We start from the raw sequence: 16,834 nt of genomic DNA, 5'->3' as shown, positions 1-16,834 counted from the left end.
TTCCGCTTGACCATTATCCTTGCACCCTCCTCCCTTAAATAACCTTAGCTAGGAAAATTCAACCCAACTCGTATATTCACACCATTCATTGGCGGAGGCCTCGCTTTGATAACCAATTTATTTAGCTGATTGCCAGTAAAATCAATGCCCGAAAGCTAAACCAAAATTGGAGGTGGTCAAGCCACAAAAGCACCACCTACCTACCTTACCTACCTTACCTACCTTACCTGCTGCTGCTACCTTGTGGGAACCCCCGTTTTTATTGGGCAACAACAAAACCGTTTTGATGATGTGCCAGACTGCCGTGTGGCCAGTGACCAGTGGCAGAGTGAGTGCGAGTACAGAGTGCGAGTATTTTGGAATACAATTCGAGACCATAATTACATTTATTGCAATACAAAAGCGCACTCACCGCCAGAGGAGAAGGGGATCTTTGACAGGTTTTGGTGGGGGGGCGGGGGATGGGGAGGAAGTTGGTGTCCAGGGGAAGTTTGCCGAACGGAACATGCATTGACAGATGGACAAAAGGTTGGAGGGAGTGAGGAGACATGTCGTCACGCTTCGTTGGGCAGACATGCAGTGGACATTGGTCTCTATTCCATGGTTATGGGGTAAGGAAAATGCAACGGGTATAGACACTGAAAGGTATCAGTAAAGGCAAGATATTCATTATAAATTACCTTTTAAAAAATATTAAAGAAATGTTTCCTAAAGAAAGGTTTTTAGGAAGCTTAACTGTGAAATACTTTATTTACTATAAATTGTTGCAATAATTAAGCAGGAAATTAATTTTTGACTCTTAAATTTGCACTTAAGAATAACCCCTTAAAACCCCATAGATCTCTTCTTGAGAATAACCCATTGAAACCTAATAAATCTCTTACAAAAATGATTATTTCTTAGCTTAATGTTAAGCTCTATATTTTCTCAGTGCACGATTCACGATAATTGCCACAATTTGCTTGTTGCGTGAATGGACAGACGGAAAAGTGCCTGCGATTACACACATAAAAAAAGGGGGAAGGTTTCTCCCCTCGGCAAAAAGGGTGCAAAAAGGACAACTTCCGTTGGCTGGACACGGGCACACACACATTGAGTACATTGAATACATTGCATATATGCTTTTATGTAGGGTCTGTTTTTTTGTCTTATGTCCGCCTTGTGTCATATTTGAGGTGAGCATAAAGCCACTCAACGCCGCCATAAATCAACTGCACTCTGATCTAAGGCTGTCAGCGTGGAGGAGACACCAGACAGTGCGACTGAGCGACAGATAGCGACCAAGAAACAACAAAAGTAACAAAAACATAAATGATTAATGCAAACCGAAGATGGAAATACCTTATAAAATATAGTAAAAAATATATATATGATGTATAGAATGGTTAGTACAAAAATTAAGCTCTGAACTTCTATGTTATGTTATTTTTCTCCAGTAATTCTAAGTGATTTTCAAATTATAAGACTCTCTATAGTCATATGCATTTTTTGAGATTGTATGCATATAGGCTCGAAATCCACTTGCTTTTTCCCTCCAGCCTTAGTTAATATACCCTCTAGAAGAGCATTTCAGCTTTAGCGACAATGACGACAAGTTTAGCCCATAACTTTCCAGACGACAAACAGACAACATCGCCGTGTTGTCGTCGTGGCTGATGTTGATGTGAATGTCGATTGCCATGTCTGCTGCTCTTTGGCTTGGGGTTCCTATGGATGTGCGGCTTGGCTTTAGCTTTTGGCTATATAGTAGCCTCAACTCGTTCTGGGTTCTGGGTCTCCGTTTCTCACACACCGCCGAGAAGAAGAAGGCTTTCCAGGTCGCCGATGCCTTTTTGTGGGAATGCACCTGAGCTTTGGGGTTCGCCTGGTTTTTATTTTTTAGTTTTTTTTGTTTGTGCTTTGTTGGAAGTCTTCAACCGACTTCGACTTTGACTTGTGTCTAGACTGCAGACTGCAGACGGTAAAAAGGAAACAACAGGAAACGCCAGCAGACAACAGACGGGCAGAGGCAGACCTCTTTGACAGCTCAAACAACTGAAACGAGCCGACGACGACGCTCGACAAAAGGCAACAAAAGCAAGTTGCAACCTCGATTGCACAACTGCAACAGCAGCAGCAGCAACAGCAGCAGCAGCAACAGCAGCAACAGCAGCAGCAACATTACAGCTAAAACGGCAACATCCAAGGTATTGGGCAAACATTGCCAAACTGCGCGAACAATTCTCAGCTGTCAATAATATCTGTCAGCGTTGTCGTTTATTTTCTAGCTGCTTTTGTTTCCATTTCTTAGGGTTCTTTTGTCTTTTGTTTCTAAAATATGTCATGTGTCTGAAATGGAGACTATCCTGAAGTTGAGAGAAGTCTGGAGAGGCATGGGGTTAGTAAGGAGAAGGAACTATGTAGATATATTGAAAAATTGATTGTTTTTAAGATCATGAAGCATAGTGTTTATGATACCTTATAAATAAATATAAATATAAATAAAATAATATAAATATCATTGTATACCGGCTTATTCTTAAAAGTATCTTTAAGCCATTTGCATTATATCTTCTTTTTTGACATTCATATCCCATATATCCCATAATTTCATCAGAGAACCACCACATCTTTGACCCACTTTTCCATAATTTTCTTAAGCATTTTTTCTTACCCAAAAGAGTCTAAAAATCGCATACCCTACTATAGGTTATACTCTATTTTATGCTCAGGCGGCAACTGTAATTCGTTTTAGTGAATTAAACAGCTTAATTAGTTTAACTCGAGTCGTCGAGACTGAGAGAGAGAGATTCCGGCCAGTGATTTGGCAGTTAGTTCAGGACATTGCATTCCTGTCTGTCTGGGGGCTTTCCCTCCCTCACCGCCCCCCTTCGTCTATCTGGCTTTTGGGTGTACGAATACGGGTATGAGTATGAGTATGAGTATGGGTATGAGTTAAGTATGAGTATCTACTGCTGCTGGCAGGCATTTAGTCCGACTTGATGTCGTTGTCGTCGTTGTGTTTAATTATTCAAAACCATGTCATGTCTCTGTATAATTTTATGCATTGGCCAATCCAAGCGCCACGATGAAAATGATGATGATTACGAACCATGATGATGATGATTGCCAGCAATGATGATGATGATGATGACGCCTACACAGAGGCGAAAGAGGTAAACGCCAGACAGCTGACACCGAAACTATAGTTACACTGAAGGAAAAAGCATTTAAAAACTTGACAAACTGAAAAATGTTTATAAAATTTATCTAAATAGTACAAATATAATCAAGAAAATATTGGAATCCCATCATATGAATATTTTACTGGAAAAGCAAAGCAGAATTGCTGAACTTGTAATCTCATAAAAGGACTATATGTGTTACCGAATGTCATACTATTTATCTATTGCTTTTATTATAAGAGTGATATATTTCACATTTTATTAAAAAAAATATATATTAAGTTAATATTATAATTTTGCATTTTAAAATTATAAATAACTCCTAAGCAAAACTTGTTATTAATCTATAATTTTTAAAGTGTAAAACTACAACTATCTTTCGACAACGCCACATGTGGCAAAGACAGCAACACCGCAATACAGACGGAGACGGGGCGACGTCCGTAGAGGGAGACAGTGGCCAGGGGGAGGGAGTGAGATGGTAGAAGAAAGAGAAAGAGAGATAGCGTATGACAGAGATAGAGCGAGAGCTGGCTGCATTGGCAAAGTGGCATACCAGACAGTCTGACGCTGTTGGAGCCCACGAATGGCCCCAGTTGCCGCTCCTTCCACCTCCAATCCCTCCCTGCTGCTGCTGGCCAGATCTTGCCGTCTGGACGAGCACAGCGACAACAACAACAATAATAATAACAACAAGACTAACAACAACAACCATCGACAACGACCACGACCACTGTCTGTGGCAGACCGAGACTATCGAAAACTCGAAATTTATTCGTTGGAAAAAGTTGATTTCTGTCGCCTCTTTTTTGCTGCACGCTTTTTATATTTTTTTGTATTTTATATTATTTTTTTTTTTTGGTTGAGGGATATGAATAGGATTGAGGGGTATATGGGATAAGATACATAAAGAGATTCATTCAGCAATATGAATTTCACATTATTGCAAAACCAAAACAAAATTGATTTAGACATTCTTAAATCAATTAACTTGGTAAAATAATGAATCAAGAAAATGTTAATTTTATAGGACATTTAATGATATATTTCATAAAACATTATTATTATTATTTATTTTAATTCGGTTCACCATACTCACTAGTTCTCTAAGTATAGTTATTAAAAACTGAGTGATCCTTAAGTTCATCACACTTGAGACAGCTTCATTTTACCACTTATTTTCTACAAGTTCAATCCCTCTCGTTTTTCCTGGCCTGTCTGTTGTTTCAACCGTCGTATAAAAATAAAGAGATGCCCACGAAAATTATGTTAACCAGCCAACTGTGTTAAAAATCCCACATCGTATCTATAACCCTCAAGCCCCTTGCCCTTCCTGTGATTTTTCCGGCTTTTATTTTTGCTGACGACAAATTTTCAGATATGTTGTCAATTCTGAAACATTGTACTGTAATTTGTTTCAGGGGCTTCCCCGCCCTCTCTACCTTTAAGATAGTAACTTGTAGTTTTTAATAAGAATTGTTAAATTAAAATATATTTTACTGGATTTTGATGGTTTGTTTTATGGCATATGGAAACATACATTTGCATACGAATTTAGATAATAATATAAAGCAGACTAGACATATTTCTAAGGCATGTATTGACATGGCGCAAATCTCATATTATTTATACTAAAGGTAAGTATAGTCAAGAAATTAAGTAAAGCTTGAATGCTAAATAAATTCAGCTAAAACACACACTTAAGAACTGACATGTATATATTTATAAACCACCCAATATATGCATAAACATAATAATGTACGCATGGAGTCCATTAGTGACCACCTTCACGGTATTTTCTTAATTCACTTAATCATAAGTTATCTTTACTCCTGTCCCTATACCTGTAATTTTTCAATCTAAAGGCTAATGGTTTTAACTCGTTTTTTTTGTATATAAATATTACCTACTCACCGTATTTCTGCCAGAAGGTTTCTTTGCTGCCCACACTCGACTTGGTTTTCAAATCGAAATGGGAGTGGGGATCGGAGTTGGAGTTGGAGTCGCCTGAGGAAACCGAATCCTCCACTTCATAAACTTCCGTGTAAAGTATGAACTCCAGTCGCGATCTTGGCGTGCTGGTTGTTGATGTTGGATGCTGTGGCGGGGTCAAAGGTGATGCAGTGGTCGCTGTTTGGGCTGTATCACGTTTGCGTTTAAAAATACGATGCACATGTGGCAATGTAGTTGATGTTGCTGCTTGTGTTGCTGCTGCAGATTGCTGCAACAATGTAGCACGTTGATTAATTTGATATGGCAAATGCATAGACGCGGGCGCTGCGGATGCAGACTGCGACGCGACGCGACAACGACAACGACAACAACGACAACGACGACAACGAAAACAACAACGCGGCCAACAACGATGATGACGATAATGACGATGACAATAATGACGATGACGATATGGACAGGAGGAGCGATGGCGATGGCATAGGGATCGCCGGTTTGTATGAATATTTGTCTCGGCACTTGGACTTAAGTGGCAATCCGCACTCGATGCTGGTAATTTATTTTGCAAATTTGTGCCAACAGCGAGAGGCGGCCTCTGTGGCTGTGGCTGTGGCTGCGGCTGCGACAGCTCCCTGCTCGGAATTAAATTTAACTTACGCGTATTATTTGCACTATTTACACTGCACAAAATTGCACTACTACCACTATTTACACTTGTTGCACCTGCACCTAGAACACTGCTCTCACTTTCGCCGCCTTTTCCAGTTGCATTCGATGTTGAATTTGTTAACGAATCGCTTTTCTGGCATTTCACACAATTACCGCTGCTTCTGCGTGTTATTTGCTTATTGAACTTATCACTGAAAGTTGCCGTCGCCCATAGGTATGCTATATTATCCTGTTCCGGTTCCCGCTGCAAGATCCTGGCGGCATGACTCACCGATCTCATTGGCATTGGCGGCACCGCGAGGGCTGCGGCTGAAACGAAGGCCGGCTGCAGGAAGAGGAGGAGCGTTGCCGTTGCCGGCGGTACAGTGGATATGGGTATGGATATGAGGAGACCACCGATCACAACCACTGTCCACCACCACAATGTGCAGCGGGCCCCCGCGGCGCCACTGGCTGCATGCGTGGGGGCCACAGCGTCGTCCGCCGCCGGCGATCGGATTGTTTACGCCGTGCTATCGTCCGCGAATTTTTCAAATTGCATTCTCAATTATGGAGCATTTACGACTTAATATGTGATGCTTATAATCTGAAAATAGAGGGGGATACAAGAGTGTGTTATTAGGAATGTTTATTTACAATAAATAATATATAAACATGTAAATATTTTATAAGGTTTAATAATGTATAAAAATATTTGATACTTTGACTTAGAAATTTTACATTATTTAAAGCTATTTTAAAGATCGTTCTCAAATCAAAAGGAAATGAAGTAATTCATTTTTTCAACCTACCTATCTGAGATATTATAGTAAATTTAAGGGACAACGTTAAAAACCTGTTCTACTGATTTTTCATTCAAGGCAAACCCTCTCCCACATCATATACATAATTAAGATAAATTTCTACTAATTTCTCCCAGTGGTTTCTATGCTGTGTGGTCGCCCACTTGGCTCTTGTATGCTTGTTGCTTTCTTTTCTTTTAGCTACATTTGCTTTTGTTTTGTACAAGTCCGTCCCCGTGGCAAAAAGTATCCATCCACCGACGTCCCACAATGATTTCCCCCCCAAACCCTCACTCCTCCGTCGACAAGAATATATAGTATATATGTTGTGAGTCATGTGACCAGGGAGAGAGAGAGAGAATCATCGGTGAAAGGTGGGGAGGACCAGGAGGACCAGGAGGACCAGGAGGAGACAGTGTCTGAGCATCGCCCTGTGGGCATAAATAACCCCGAGAGCCGCTGTGGCAAGAACAACAATAATATGCTTTGGCATTGTTGTTGCTGTTGCACGCTGCGTATGCGTAATATTTTGCTAAAATTTATGTTGCACTTCTTAGCGACTTGGTTTTTATTATCATGATGATGATGATGATCACGACGACTTCTATATTTAAAGCAGATCAACAGGAACACAAAGAAGGGTGCGAAAAAGACAGCAATGTCTTCGTTATGCACTCCGACATTTTTCCACATTTTCCTCCTTAGAGCAAAGCATACAAATTACAAGCAACTCGTGAAAAATAAGCGATTAAATGAAAACAACAAGAAAATTAATATGACTAGTTAAGGTAGAGAAAGGAAAGAGAGAGAGAGAGAGAGAGAAAGAGAGGGAGAGAAATTGCTGTAGAGAGACAGAGAGAGGCAGTTAATTGTGTGAGGGAGAAGGAAGTGGGCTATAAAAGGGCAAGGTGGAATGACTTGTTTGTTTTGTATTTTTGGTATACAACATAATTCACTAATTGTCTGGAATAATAAAATAAAATATACATACATAGGCAAATTAAGGGGAAATTAAAGTAAGGATAGGTTAGGTTAAGCTTAGACTTGTCAGGACACGCATTAAGGTGCTGTTTAAAGGAGTAGCGGGAATGTCCTCTTTCTGAAAGGGTTTTAAAATATATAAAATATACATCCTCTTAATTTGCAGCTCCTTTATTTAAGTAAAATTCTTCATTTTCCAAAAATAGTTTGATTAATTTACTTATTTCTAAAGATTAAAGGACCAAGTCTTATCTCTTTTATACAGTTTAATGGACTTTTCAGACTCGCTCCATTTGGATTACCCTCCTCATTTTTTGGATTTTTATGATAATGCATCCAACAATGTTGCACCCCAATGTGTCAGAGACAGATTGATGCCGCGAAACACAACAACGAGGAATCATCCTCATCAACATCAACATTTTGCATCAGCATCATCCCGATCCTCATCCTCATCTCCAACGTCCCGTCTGTTGTCTGATTCTGTTGTTTGTCCCTTGTCTCCTCAATTCTTTTCTTTTTTTTTTGTTGGTCTCCTTTATTGAAATTCCTTTCAAGTGTCTGAGGCGATCGTCATCATCCTGCTGCTATAGCTTCGCCATGATCGCCATCATAATCATTAACAACCTTTGCTGTAGTGTTTGTGTTTGATCTGCTTTCGTTGCCCAGACAGACATACAGACAGAGGAGACAGGGGAGGAGACGGCTAAGGAAACACTCGACTGCAGCTACTGTTTCCCCTTTTTCGGATTCCTCTTGGGCCGTGGCAATTTATTTGATTGCCTCTCCATTCTAGCCCCTCGGAGTTCCCCCTCAGTTCGCCTTAAGTCGAAATTTATGTTTGCCATAAAAACACGATCTGCGACTCCGAGTCATAATTAATAAAAAAATAAGAAAAAAGAATAAGAGCGACCAACGTAAATCCAAAATGCTAAATGCAAAATGCAAAATGCAAAACAAAAACGAGCCCATAAAGTGCTGACAAGTGTTTTCTGCTGTCCAACAGGCAGAACCCAAACAAAAGCCTCGCGTGAGTCAAGATCATTTTGAGACGAAGTTTGTTTAGGCCTTCTTTTTTGTGTTTTTCTGCTGGCATCATCTGGCCTGGGAATGCCAGGCGAATGAAAGGTACGAGTCCGGGATTGCATAAAGAGAAATTACCATACAAAGTCAATTTGGGCTGAAGGAATGTTTGCAAATAAAATAAACTGCCCGTTGCAGCTGAATATAAAAATAAAGGCATTTTTACGGACTGTATGTTGCTATCAAAAAAGCACAAGATATTGTTTTACATATTCTCAATGGTATGGAATAGTTTAAAAGCTGAATTTGTATGTTAATAAGCTAAGGAATAATTACTTAAACAAGTAATTAATGAGCTTGAAATTTTATATTGATATTAAATTGTAGATAGAAGATATAATAAGGAATTTCTTATTTATCAAATGACAGTTTTCAAAAGATCAATTTTAAGTGAATAAAATAATAAAGTTTTAAATTAATTCAAAAGGAATTTGATAGATTTATTTTTAACTCTCAAAACACTAATATCACTTTAATTAATTCCCATAATTTTATTTCGCTCTGTAAATTCAGTGCTTGAATCAATTGAAATTTTAAATGAATAAATAATACAACTGTAAGGGAATTTATTTTTAACTCTAAAAACAATGTTAATATCAACCATAATCAGGAGTTTAGAATTTCTTTCAACTCTATTTTCGAATAAATTCCAATAGCTTCATTCTCCCCTTAAAAATCCAGTGATTGAATCATTTGAATATTTGTAATCACCATATCAAAAGCCACTAAACTCTCTAAAAGTCATAAAATAGCATCATTTAGCAATAAAAATAACAATATCAATATGCAACAACAATAATAACAATAATAACAAGAACAACAACCGGCGGATAGCTCTCAACATAAGCATTTTCATCTAATTCAAACACATTCCAGTTTATTTTTAAACAAAACGCTAAATTCTTGTATTTATTTTCGTGCCGGCCAACAAAAAAGAATCGAAAGCATTTATTTTCAATTTCCACAGAGTGCTTAGAGGGGGTATTGGCGAGAGGGGGAAAAGCGGGAAAACCCAGGAATTTGCATGTAATCGACAGCCGGCGCTGTTATCGATAAAAGCACCCGAAAAAACACTCGAGCATTGGCATTTGCATTTCCCAGATAAGCGTGTGAGTGTGTGTGATACATGTGGACATACCAGAAAGTCGAACGCTCGATTTGACATTGAGCAAACGTAAATTCAAAGAATTCCTCCGGCCCAGGAAAAATGTATTTTCTTTTTGCTTCAATTTTCTTTCACCCAAAAACGTAGTGAAGTGTCCTCCGATCGCGTCACAATTCTACCAATTCACGCACGACTCGCGACCCGCGTGTCACGCCGAAAATATCGAGCACACTAATCGAGGAATTTCACACATGACAACCAAGTATTTGCGCTGCATCTCTCTTTCACTCTCTCTCCCAAATCACTTTCGCATCTTTTGCTTATTTATTATTATTTATATTTTATGTTATTTCTCATAATTATTGGTAGGTTTTTCTTTTCGTACTAGAGAAAAAAATGTGAAAAAAATGTAAGACACTGCGGAGAGCCATTGATTAACTGTTAACTACTGTTGATTGTCGGTAATTCCCGTTACCATTCGTCACATATATATGTACATATATATTCATATGGAATATATAGCTATATAACGATCCGATCTAGCCGCCAACCTGCGCCGCACTGAACTAAATGCGAATTTTTTTGCCAATATCGCAGCTAACATAAAAATTGCCCGTTTGTCTCCAATATTTCACACATTTCGCACACTCTCAGACTCCGAGGCCCGGCGGCGTCTTCATCGTCGTCGTCGTCGTCGTCTATATAGACGATATATATCCCTACACTTGTCTGGGATATAGACGGGGGTCTGGCGACAGGCGTGCCTTTTATTTTTACCGCTCACAAGACACACGCAAAATACAAAAGAAACAAATCAGAAGTCAAGAAAATAGCAAAATTATTTTTGTACTTAAAAATAAATTGAAAAGCATTTTCTTCATCTGTTTTTGCAACAACGGCCACATGAAAATCAAGCGTGAAAAGTGCCCTCACTGCACGTCTCCACTCTCCGAATTTTCCTGCACTTTCCCTCGGCACTTTCGCAATGTCTCCACTCTCCAAATCTTCAATCTCCGAAGGGCTGCCTCTTCCGAGGATCGAGAGCGCCTCGTCTCTGTCTCTGTGTCTCCGTCTCCGTCTGTCCGCCTGTCTGGCCCTCTGCTCATTATTTTCTTTCGCCATCCTCTTCGGGAGAGATGCGAACATAACAAGCGGATCCAAAAATATACCCCATCAGTGGGGTAGAGCAGGAGGAACAACACACAGCCCAAAACACACAAGCAGCAGCATAATTTTTATTCAAATAGAGAATAAGAATGTTGCGGAATTGTTGCACAAATAATGGTGCCGGCAGGGGGCGGGGGAGAAGGTGCTCCGCCAAAAGGGTAAAACAAAAAGTATAAAAAATTCAGTTTGCAGAAAGTCGAATGGGGGATGCTCTACCAGAAAGCTAGCTGTGACTTTCTTTAAATTATTATGGCTATTAAATACTTTTTTTACGAATGTAATAGAAAAGACTTGATTAGATTTTGGATTATTTAAATTAAATGATTTATAAAAAATATATTTACCAAAATTAATAGATTGTAAATTTAAATTTATCTTAATATATTTCGTGCTTATGACCTGACTTAAACTTAATGCTTATTCTTAAACTATGTTTTGTGATATAACCTAATTTAACATCATGGAAATCTTGGCTTTAAAAACTCTAATTCATTGGATAGAATTGTTTGTTAAATTATATTATTTATAATATTATATATATACCCCAAAATAAGAATCAGGCATATTTGCGAGACAAACAAAGACTCTGCCAAAAACATTACAAAAAGGAGGAAAGGAATGAAGTTAAAAGGAGTGCAAATTAAGGGGCACGTTGGGCTCCACCAATGCTCTCGAGGATGGGATCTGTGTGTGGGGATTCTTGGGCTATTTTCAGACCATATCTGAATCACTCGCCCTCAACCTCAGACGATCCTCTCGCTCCCTCACACACTCACTGTCTCCCTGGCTCCCTGTCTCCGCGAAAATAACAATGAGCGGGCAACCGCGGAAAAGTCTTTCACTCTCAGAACGAAACCAAAAACCTCAGAAAAGTAACGCCTGGCCCAAAAAAGAAAAAAAATAAGGAAAATAAATATAAGAAAATTTTGCAATGTGAAAATTGCATGAATTAGAAAACAAAAAAGAAGGAGGAGGCTAGAGAAACCGGCTGCTACTGCTCCTGCTGATGATGATGATGAAGCTGTGGAAGGAGCTGCCAGGCAAAAAAATCCACTCAGACGAAAGTCCTTAGACTTTGCATTTCGGCAAATATAATGCACAACTGGTGGTGCAACGGCGGGGAGGGGTAAGCGGTGCGGTTGGGAAAATCAGGAAGTTGCCACTGCAAGATGCAGGCGCAGGAAACTGCCAGACGACGACGATGATGACGACGACGATGACGACGACGACTACGACGGCTGACTAAGAACAATGCCGGGACACAAAAAACAAAATAAACCTGGAGAGAAAACTAAGCAAACTTGGTGATGAAAGTGCACTGAACAAAAATAAGAATTAGTTCTGGGAAAATATATAGAAAGGATCCAAAAGAAACCATTTTCAGGCTGCTCTATTTATAATAAACATAGCCTGAGAAAGGTTTCGAATATAAAAGCTCTTGCCAAATGTACTTTTTTAGTATAAATAAAATATTTCACACTGTTTATTATACTTTAAAGCATTATAAATATTTCCTCCAATTAAATATTCCTTGCTAAAATTTTTCTTCAGTGCCTTTGGCAGAAGCAGCTACATCCAGCCTCCTAACAACAATAATACATAATTACAATAAAGAACTGCACTTTATGCGACGGCGCAACTACAACAACATCCCGTCGCGTTCCACATAGACGTGGAAAATGCAATCAGCGAAACTAAAACTAAAGGACCTGAATAATGCCTCGACTGCCAAGGATCCTTGGATCAGTGCACATTGCCAGTAATTTGATGGTGCTGTTTTATTGTTGAGCCAAGCGATATTATGATGAGGAGAGAGAATGGTTATTCAGTGAATTTCTGGCAATTATTATTATTATGCTCGATTATGGTTGTTAATGTGCATCGAAAATCCCTCAAGAGAGAGGAAGAGTTCTAACTAATTATATAGCACGGATTATATCTGAGTATCCAACGGTGCGTATACGTAATGTCAGATCACGTATACGTAATATTCACTTGCTTTGTTGTGGTAATATATTAATAATATTAATAATAAATTATTGCAATGGCAGTGAATAGCTCTCTCTTTCTCTTTCTTTACATCTCCCTCTGGGTATCTCTTGAGATATAACATTCTCCCTATCGCTCTCTGTGCAGCTTACTCTCTAAACTACTCACTCTCTCTTGCTCTCACTTTCTCTGCTCTCCTCCCACACTCAGGGAGTATAAATAGAGGCGCTGTACGTCGGAGCGACCTCATTATGTGCGTGGCTTTCCGAGTGTTAACATCTATAGTGGTGGTGATAGTGATAAGCCTTCGACCCCAGAAATATCCCCTGACCGATGCTGATCGTAATTGAAGTCACCAAGAATGTAATACTGGACTCCAAGGAATTAAGCAATGACGAAACGGGATAACTGTGAGCTCTCTACTGCGGGTAAGTCTAAACCATTTATTTCATACATACATATATATATATATAGATGCTATAGAAAATCAGCCTTGAAGTCAGCTGTGCTAGATATGCATTTATTCAATATATAATTCCCTTATGGGAACTTAACTAATTTAGACTGTTAGACTAATAAACTCATATCTACAAAGTTAACAGCCTAACTTAATTATAAATTATTCACGAATATTGATTTCTTACTCTTTCAAACTGACCCTGACTTTGGCGCCAACTTTTGCTACATTATTTTCCACTGGAATAAAAAATAAAGATAGTGAAGAGGTGGAGTAAAAACAGAGACGAAGAAGCCCAGTGAGAACCCGTTGACGGTTGTGCATCATTAGAGCGCTATCCTGGCGCCAGTTGACCAGACAGAGACTTCCTTTCCTCTACCTCCTTGTAGTCTCGCCTTGGCAGTTGCATCCTGTCCCAATGCTGCTGCAGCAGCCTCAACTGGCAGTCACGTCATATTGATTGAAATTTAAAATGCAAATCACTTAAAGCGTTCAATTTAATCAAATTATTACAACAACGAGCTGGAAAAGCATGGAAAAACTAGAGGGAAAAGAATGGGGAAACAGGAGAGAGGGAGACACAACAAGTGGGCAACCAGAACAGGCCACAACAACAACGCTGGGAAAACAGCGACAAGTCATTTTCCACATTTTCCGTTTGCGGTCACTCGAGGAGGCGCCGCCGAGTAGCTTTTCAAAAAAAATATGTATAGAAGGAAAGGGGTTACGGGTGGCTTGGAGAGCGGGAAGGAAACTCTGGCCGCATGAGAACGTGTCTATTAAAGTGATAGCCCGGTCCGGACATGGTCACTTCTGGACATGGGCATGCACTGGGCAAAATAGTGTGGAAAATGTGATTTGATTTGATACTTAATTTTAATTTTTAATACTCAAATAATTAATTTTGAAGTTTACTAAGATGCAAGTACTTGTTAGGGACAAACCTTTATTTAAAGTTTATTAATTCCTTTTAATTTGCAACTATATTTAAAGGTATATCCTTTTGTTTATACAAATTTAAAAACATACTCCTTACAAAAACATTACAAATCCCATCTATTTCCTTGTAACTTCATGTATCTAATAAGACTAAACATATTTACGTATCCCAATTAAATTATATTTTTCATATAACATCTTTACACAAATTACCATATTTAATATTTAAAAAAATATCCTTTTAATTATTATATCTTTCCTTAATACATTTTCGCTAAGTGCACTTTGTGCTAGAAAGTAAACACATTGCCCTGACATCAACAACATTGTTGCCAATGCTAATGTTGTCCAATCTAGCATGCCCCATGCCACAGTTCCTGGACACCGTCATTGCCAAGCACCCCTCCCCTTCCTTCCATCCATCAGACCACCCCCCCTCTCCCTGGCTCCTTCTTTCTGGGCGGTTGCTGTTGGCTTAATTAAATTGTGGTTGCAACTTGCGAAGCGAAGCGCGTACACAAAAATCACACACAACAACAACAGTGGCGGTTGCTACTTTATGATGGGTTTTTTCTAGCTGCGGTTCTGGGCCTGTGGTTCGCTCTTAATAGGCCCTTTTTAGCATTGGACCCCTATATGAATATATTTTCAAGCTTCTGATTTTGAGCTCAGGTGTGGCTTGTTGTCGTAGGTTATCAGCAGGGGATCTTTTTTGTAGGAAATTAAAACGTATTTAGAATTAGAACTTATCTTGGCACACCTGAGACACTTGACTTACCTAGAATCTCATCTGATCCAAGGCCTCGGTGGCGCAGTTGGCAGCGCGTAAGTCTCATAATCTTAAGGTCGTGAGTTCGAGCCTCACCCGGGGCATGTATATTTTTTGTATTAATTATCTAAGTATATTAATTGTTTGATATTCTAATAATCCAGCTACAAAGTCTTGCAAAATCTAACTACTTTTTTAATTATCTCTGAAATCATTTTTCTTTTTTGTATAACAACATGAACTTGAATTTAAAATTCCATAAATATTGTACTATCTAAATACCCCGTTTCATGCATTTAAAGAGCACCACAAAGTCGACTCAGTTGAACTTTAACACATGTAGTGTTGCTCTCATTATAATCTGTAAACCGCAGAAGCGCCACATTAACAACAAGAACAAAAACATCAGCAGCAAAAAAATGTAATTATGTTTATGAACATTATGACGCTGGTCACATTATGCATAAATCTAGTAACAAAGCCAACAACAAGGAAGCCGCTAACAGCAATTAAGATAACTAGGGAAACAACACGGTTAACGCTCACAGGTTTTCCTTTTTAAATAAATTGAATAAGGAAATTAAATTGAATTTTTAAACAGAGATTAAATAATATATATATATATATATATATATATATATATATATAATATTATACAAAGCTTAATTTATTTTTAAAGCAAAGGAGTAATTAAATAAATCAATGGTAAACGTTAAATATCACTTTAATAAGGTAAATTGATGACGTTGTATGCCCTATGTTCTATTGCTAAGCATTAATAAACCTCAAAAATTCGAAATGTATTAGTAATTTGTTTTACCTATTTATTTTAATTTTAATTTATTTACTTACTATCAGTTCTGTCTTACAATTAATATAAAAACCCTAGACCCTGTTAAACCTTAGTGGGTTAACTTCAACAGAGTACTGTTAAGTTCGGTGGTTTCCACAGACAAGCAATCTAAAATTCATGGGGGAACACTTTAAGTCTTAAGCCAAATCCAGCGGGAAATGAAATGCAATTGCCAAGGACTCTCCAACACCAATAAAAGCGACGAAGGAGGAAAATTCACTGGAGAAGTCTCGCTCTCTCTTTGCCGCCCCAAAAAGCATGCAATGAAAATCGAAGCGCTGCAAAAGTAGCTGCTAGCGTTGTGAAAATGCTCGTAAATTGTAGTTGCCGGCTGACAAGTTGACTCCTGGTTGGATTTTCCCAGGAGCAGGGAACGGGAGGAGGGAGGAGAGCATGGGAAGCTGCCGGAGGATGTGCCTGGATGACATTGCACTCGTCGTTGAGTCGAGTCGAGTGCAATGAAACTCCAAAACTTGCCAGGAAGAAGCGTCAAGCATATCAAATTGTTTCTGTTTGTGTGGGCGTCGCATCGTCAGCTGAACGAAGCTTTTCTCACAACTCCTTATTTCCACCTCTCCCCCTCCCCCCTTGGTAGTTTTCCCGCCTCCCCCTGTTCAATGTATCTTGCTTTATTGTGCATTTGTCCTTTGGCAGCCCAACGAAGGACAAAATTCAATGAACGTTTTCCTGTCGCCTCGGCAAGCACTATAAGAAAAGGACTTCCGGTACTTTTTGACAATCATAATCGAATAATAATTTCTAGAGGTTGAAATATATTTTTTTATAAAATTAAATAGCCAGGAATTATATTAAATATTTTACTGCTTAGATAAAGTTTGATTGTCGAAAGATTTTGATATTTTAATTGGAGTCATAAGTTAAACTAGTTCTTGGAACTTTAATAAACTTGGAAATATAATAAT

The 16,834-nt window shown here is 38.7% G+C and overlaps 1 protein-coding gene and 1 non-coding gene across 2 annotated transcripts; one reads left to right on the top strand and one right to left on the bottom strand.

The window, feature by feature from the left end:
- Positions 1-5,070: 5,070 nt before the first annotated feature.
- On the bottom strand, positions 5,071-6,072 carry LOC110190739 (uncharacterized). Its single transcript, XM_086833136.1, has one exon. It carries the CDS (start codon positions 6,070-6,072, stop codon positions 5,071-5,073), a length of 1,002 nt encoding a protein of 333 aa, XP_086689262.1.
- A 9,017-nt stretch (positions 6,073-15,089) lies between these two features.
- Positions 15,090-15,162, top strand: TRNAM-CAU (transfer RNA methionine (anticodon CAU)). The gene has a single exon. It is a non-coding gene; the product is annotated as a tRNA-Met (tRNA).
- Positions 15,163-16,834: the final 1,672 nt, after the last annotated feature.

Source organism: Drosophila serrata, unplaced genomic scaffold, assembly GCF_035046125.1.
Source record: "Drosophila serrata isolate PLE 108 unplaced genomic scaffold, ASM3504612v1 contig_272, whole genome shotgun sequence".
Lineage (NCBI taxonomy): Eukaryota > Metazoa > Arthropoda > Insecta > Diptera > Drosophilidae > Drosophila > Drosophila serrata.
This window is presented reverse-complemented; position numbering and strand designations above follow the sequence as displayed.

Bases quoted from the DNA above. Each gene is read 5' to 3' on its own strand.
- LOC110190739 (XM_086833136.1), bottom strand. From the start codon at position 6,072: ATGCCAATGAGATCGGTGAGTCATGCCGCCAGGATCTTGCAGCGGGAA.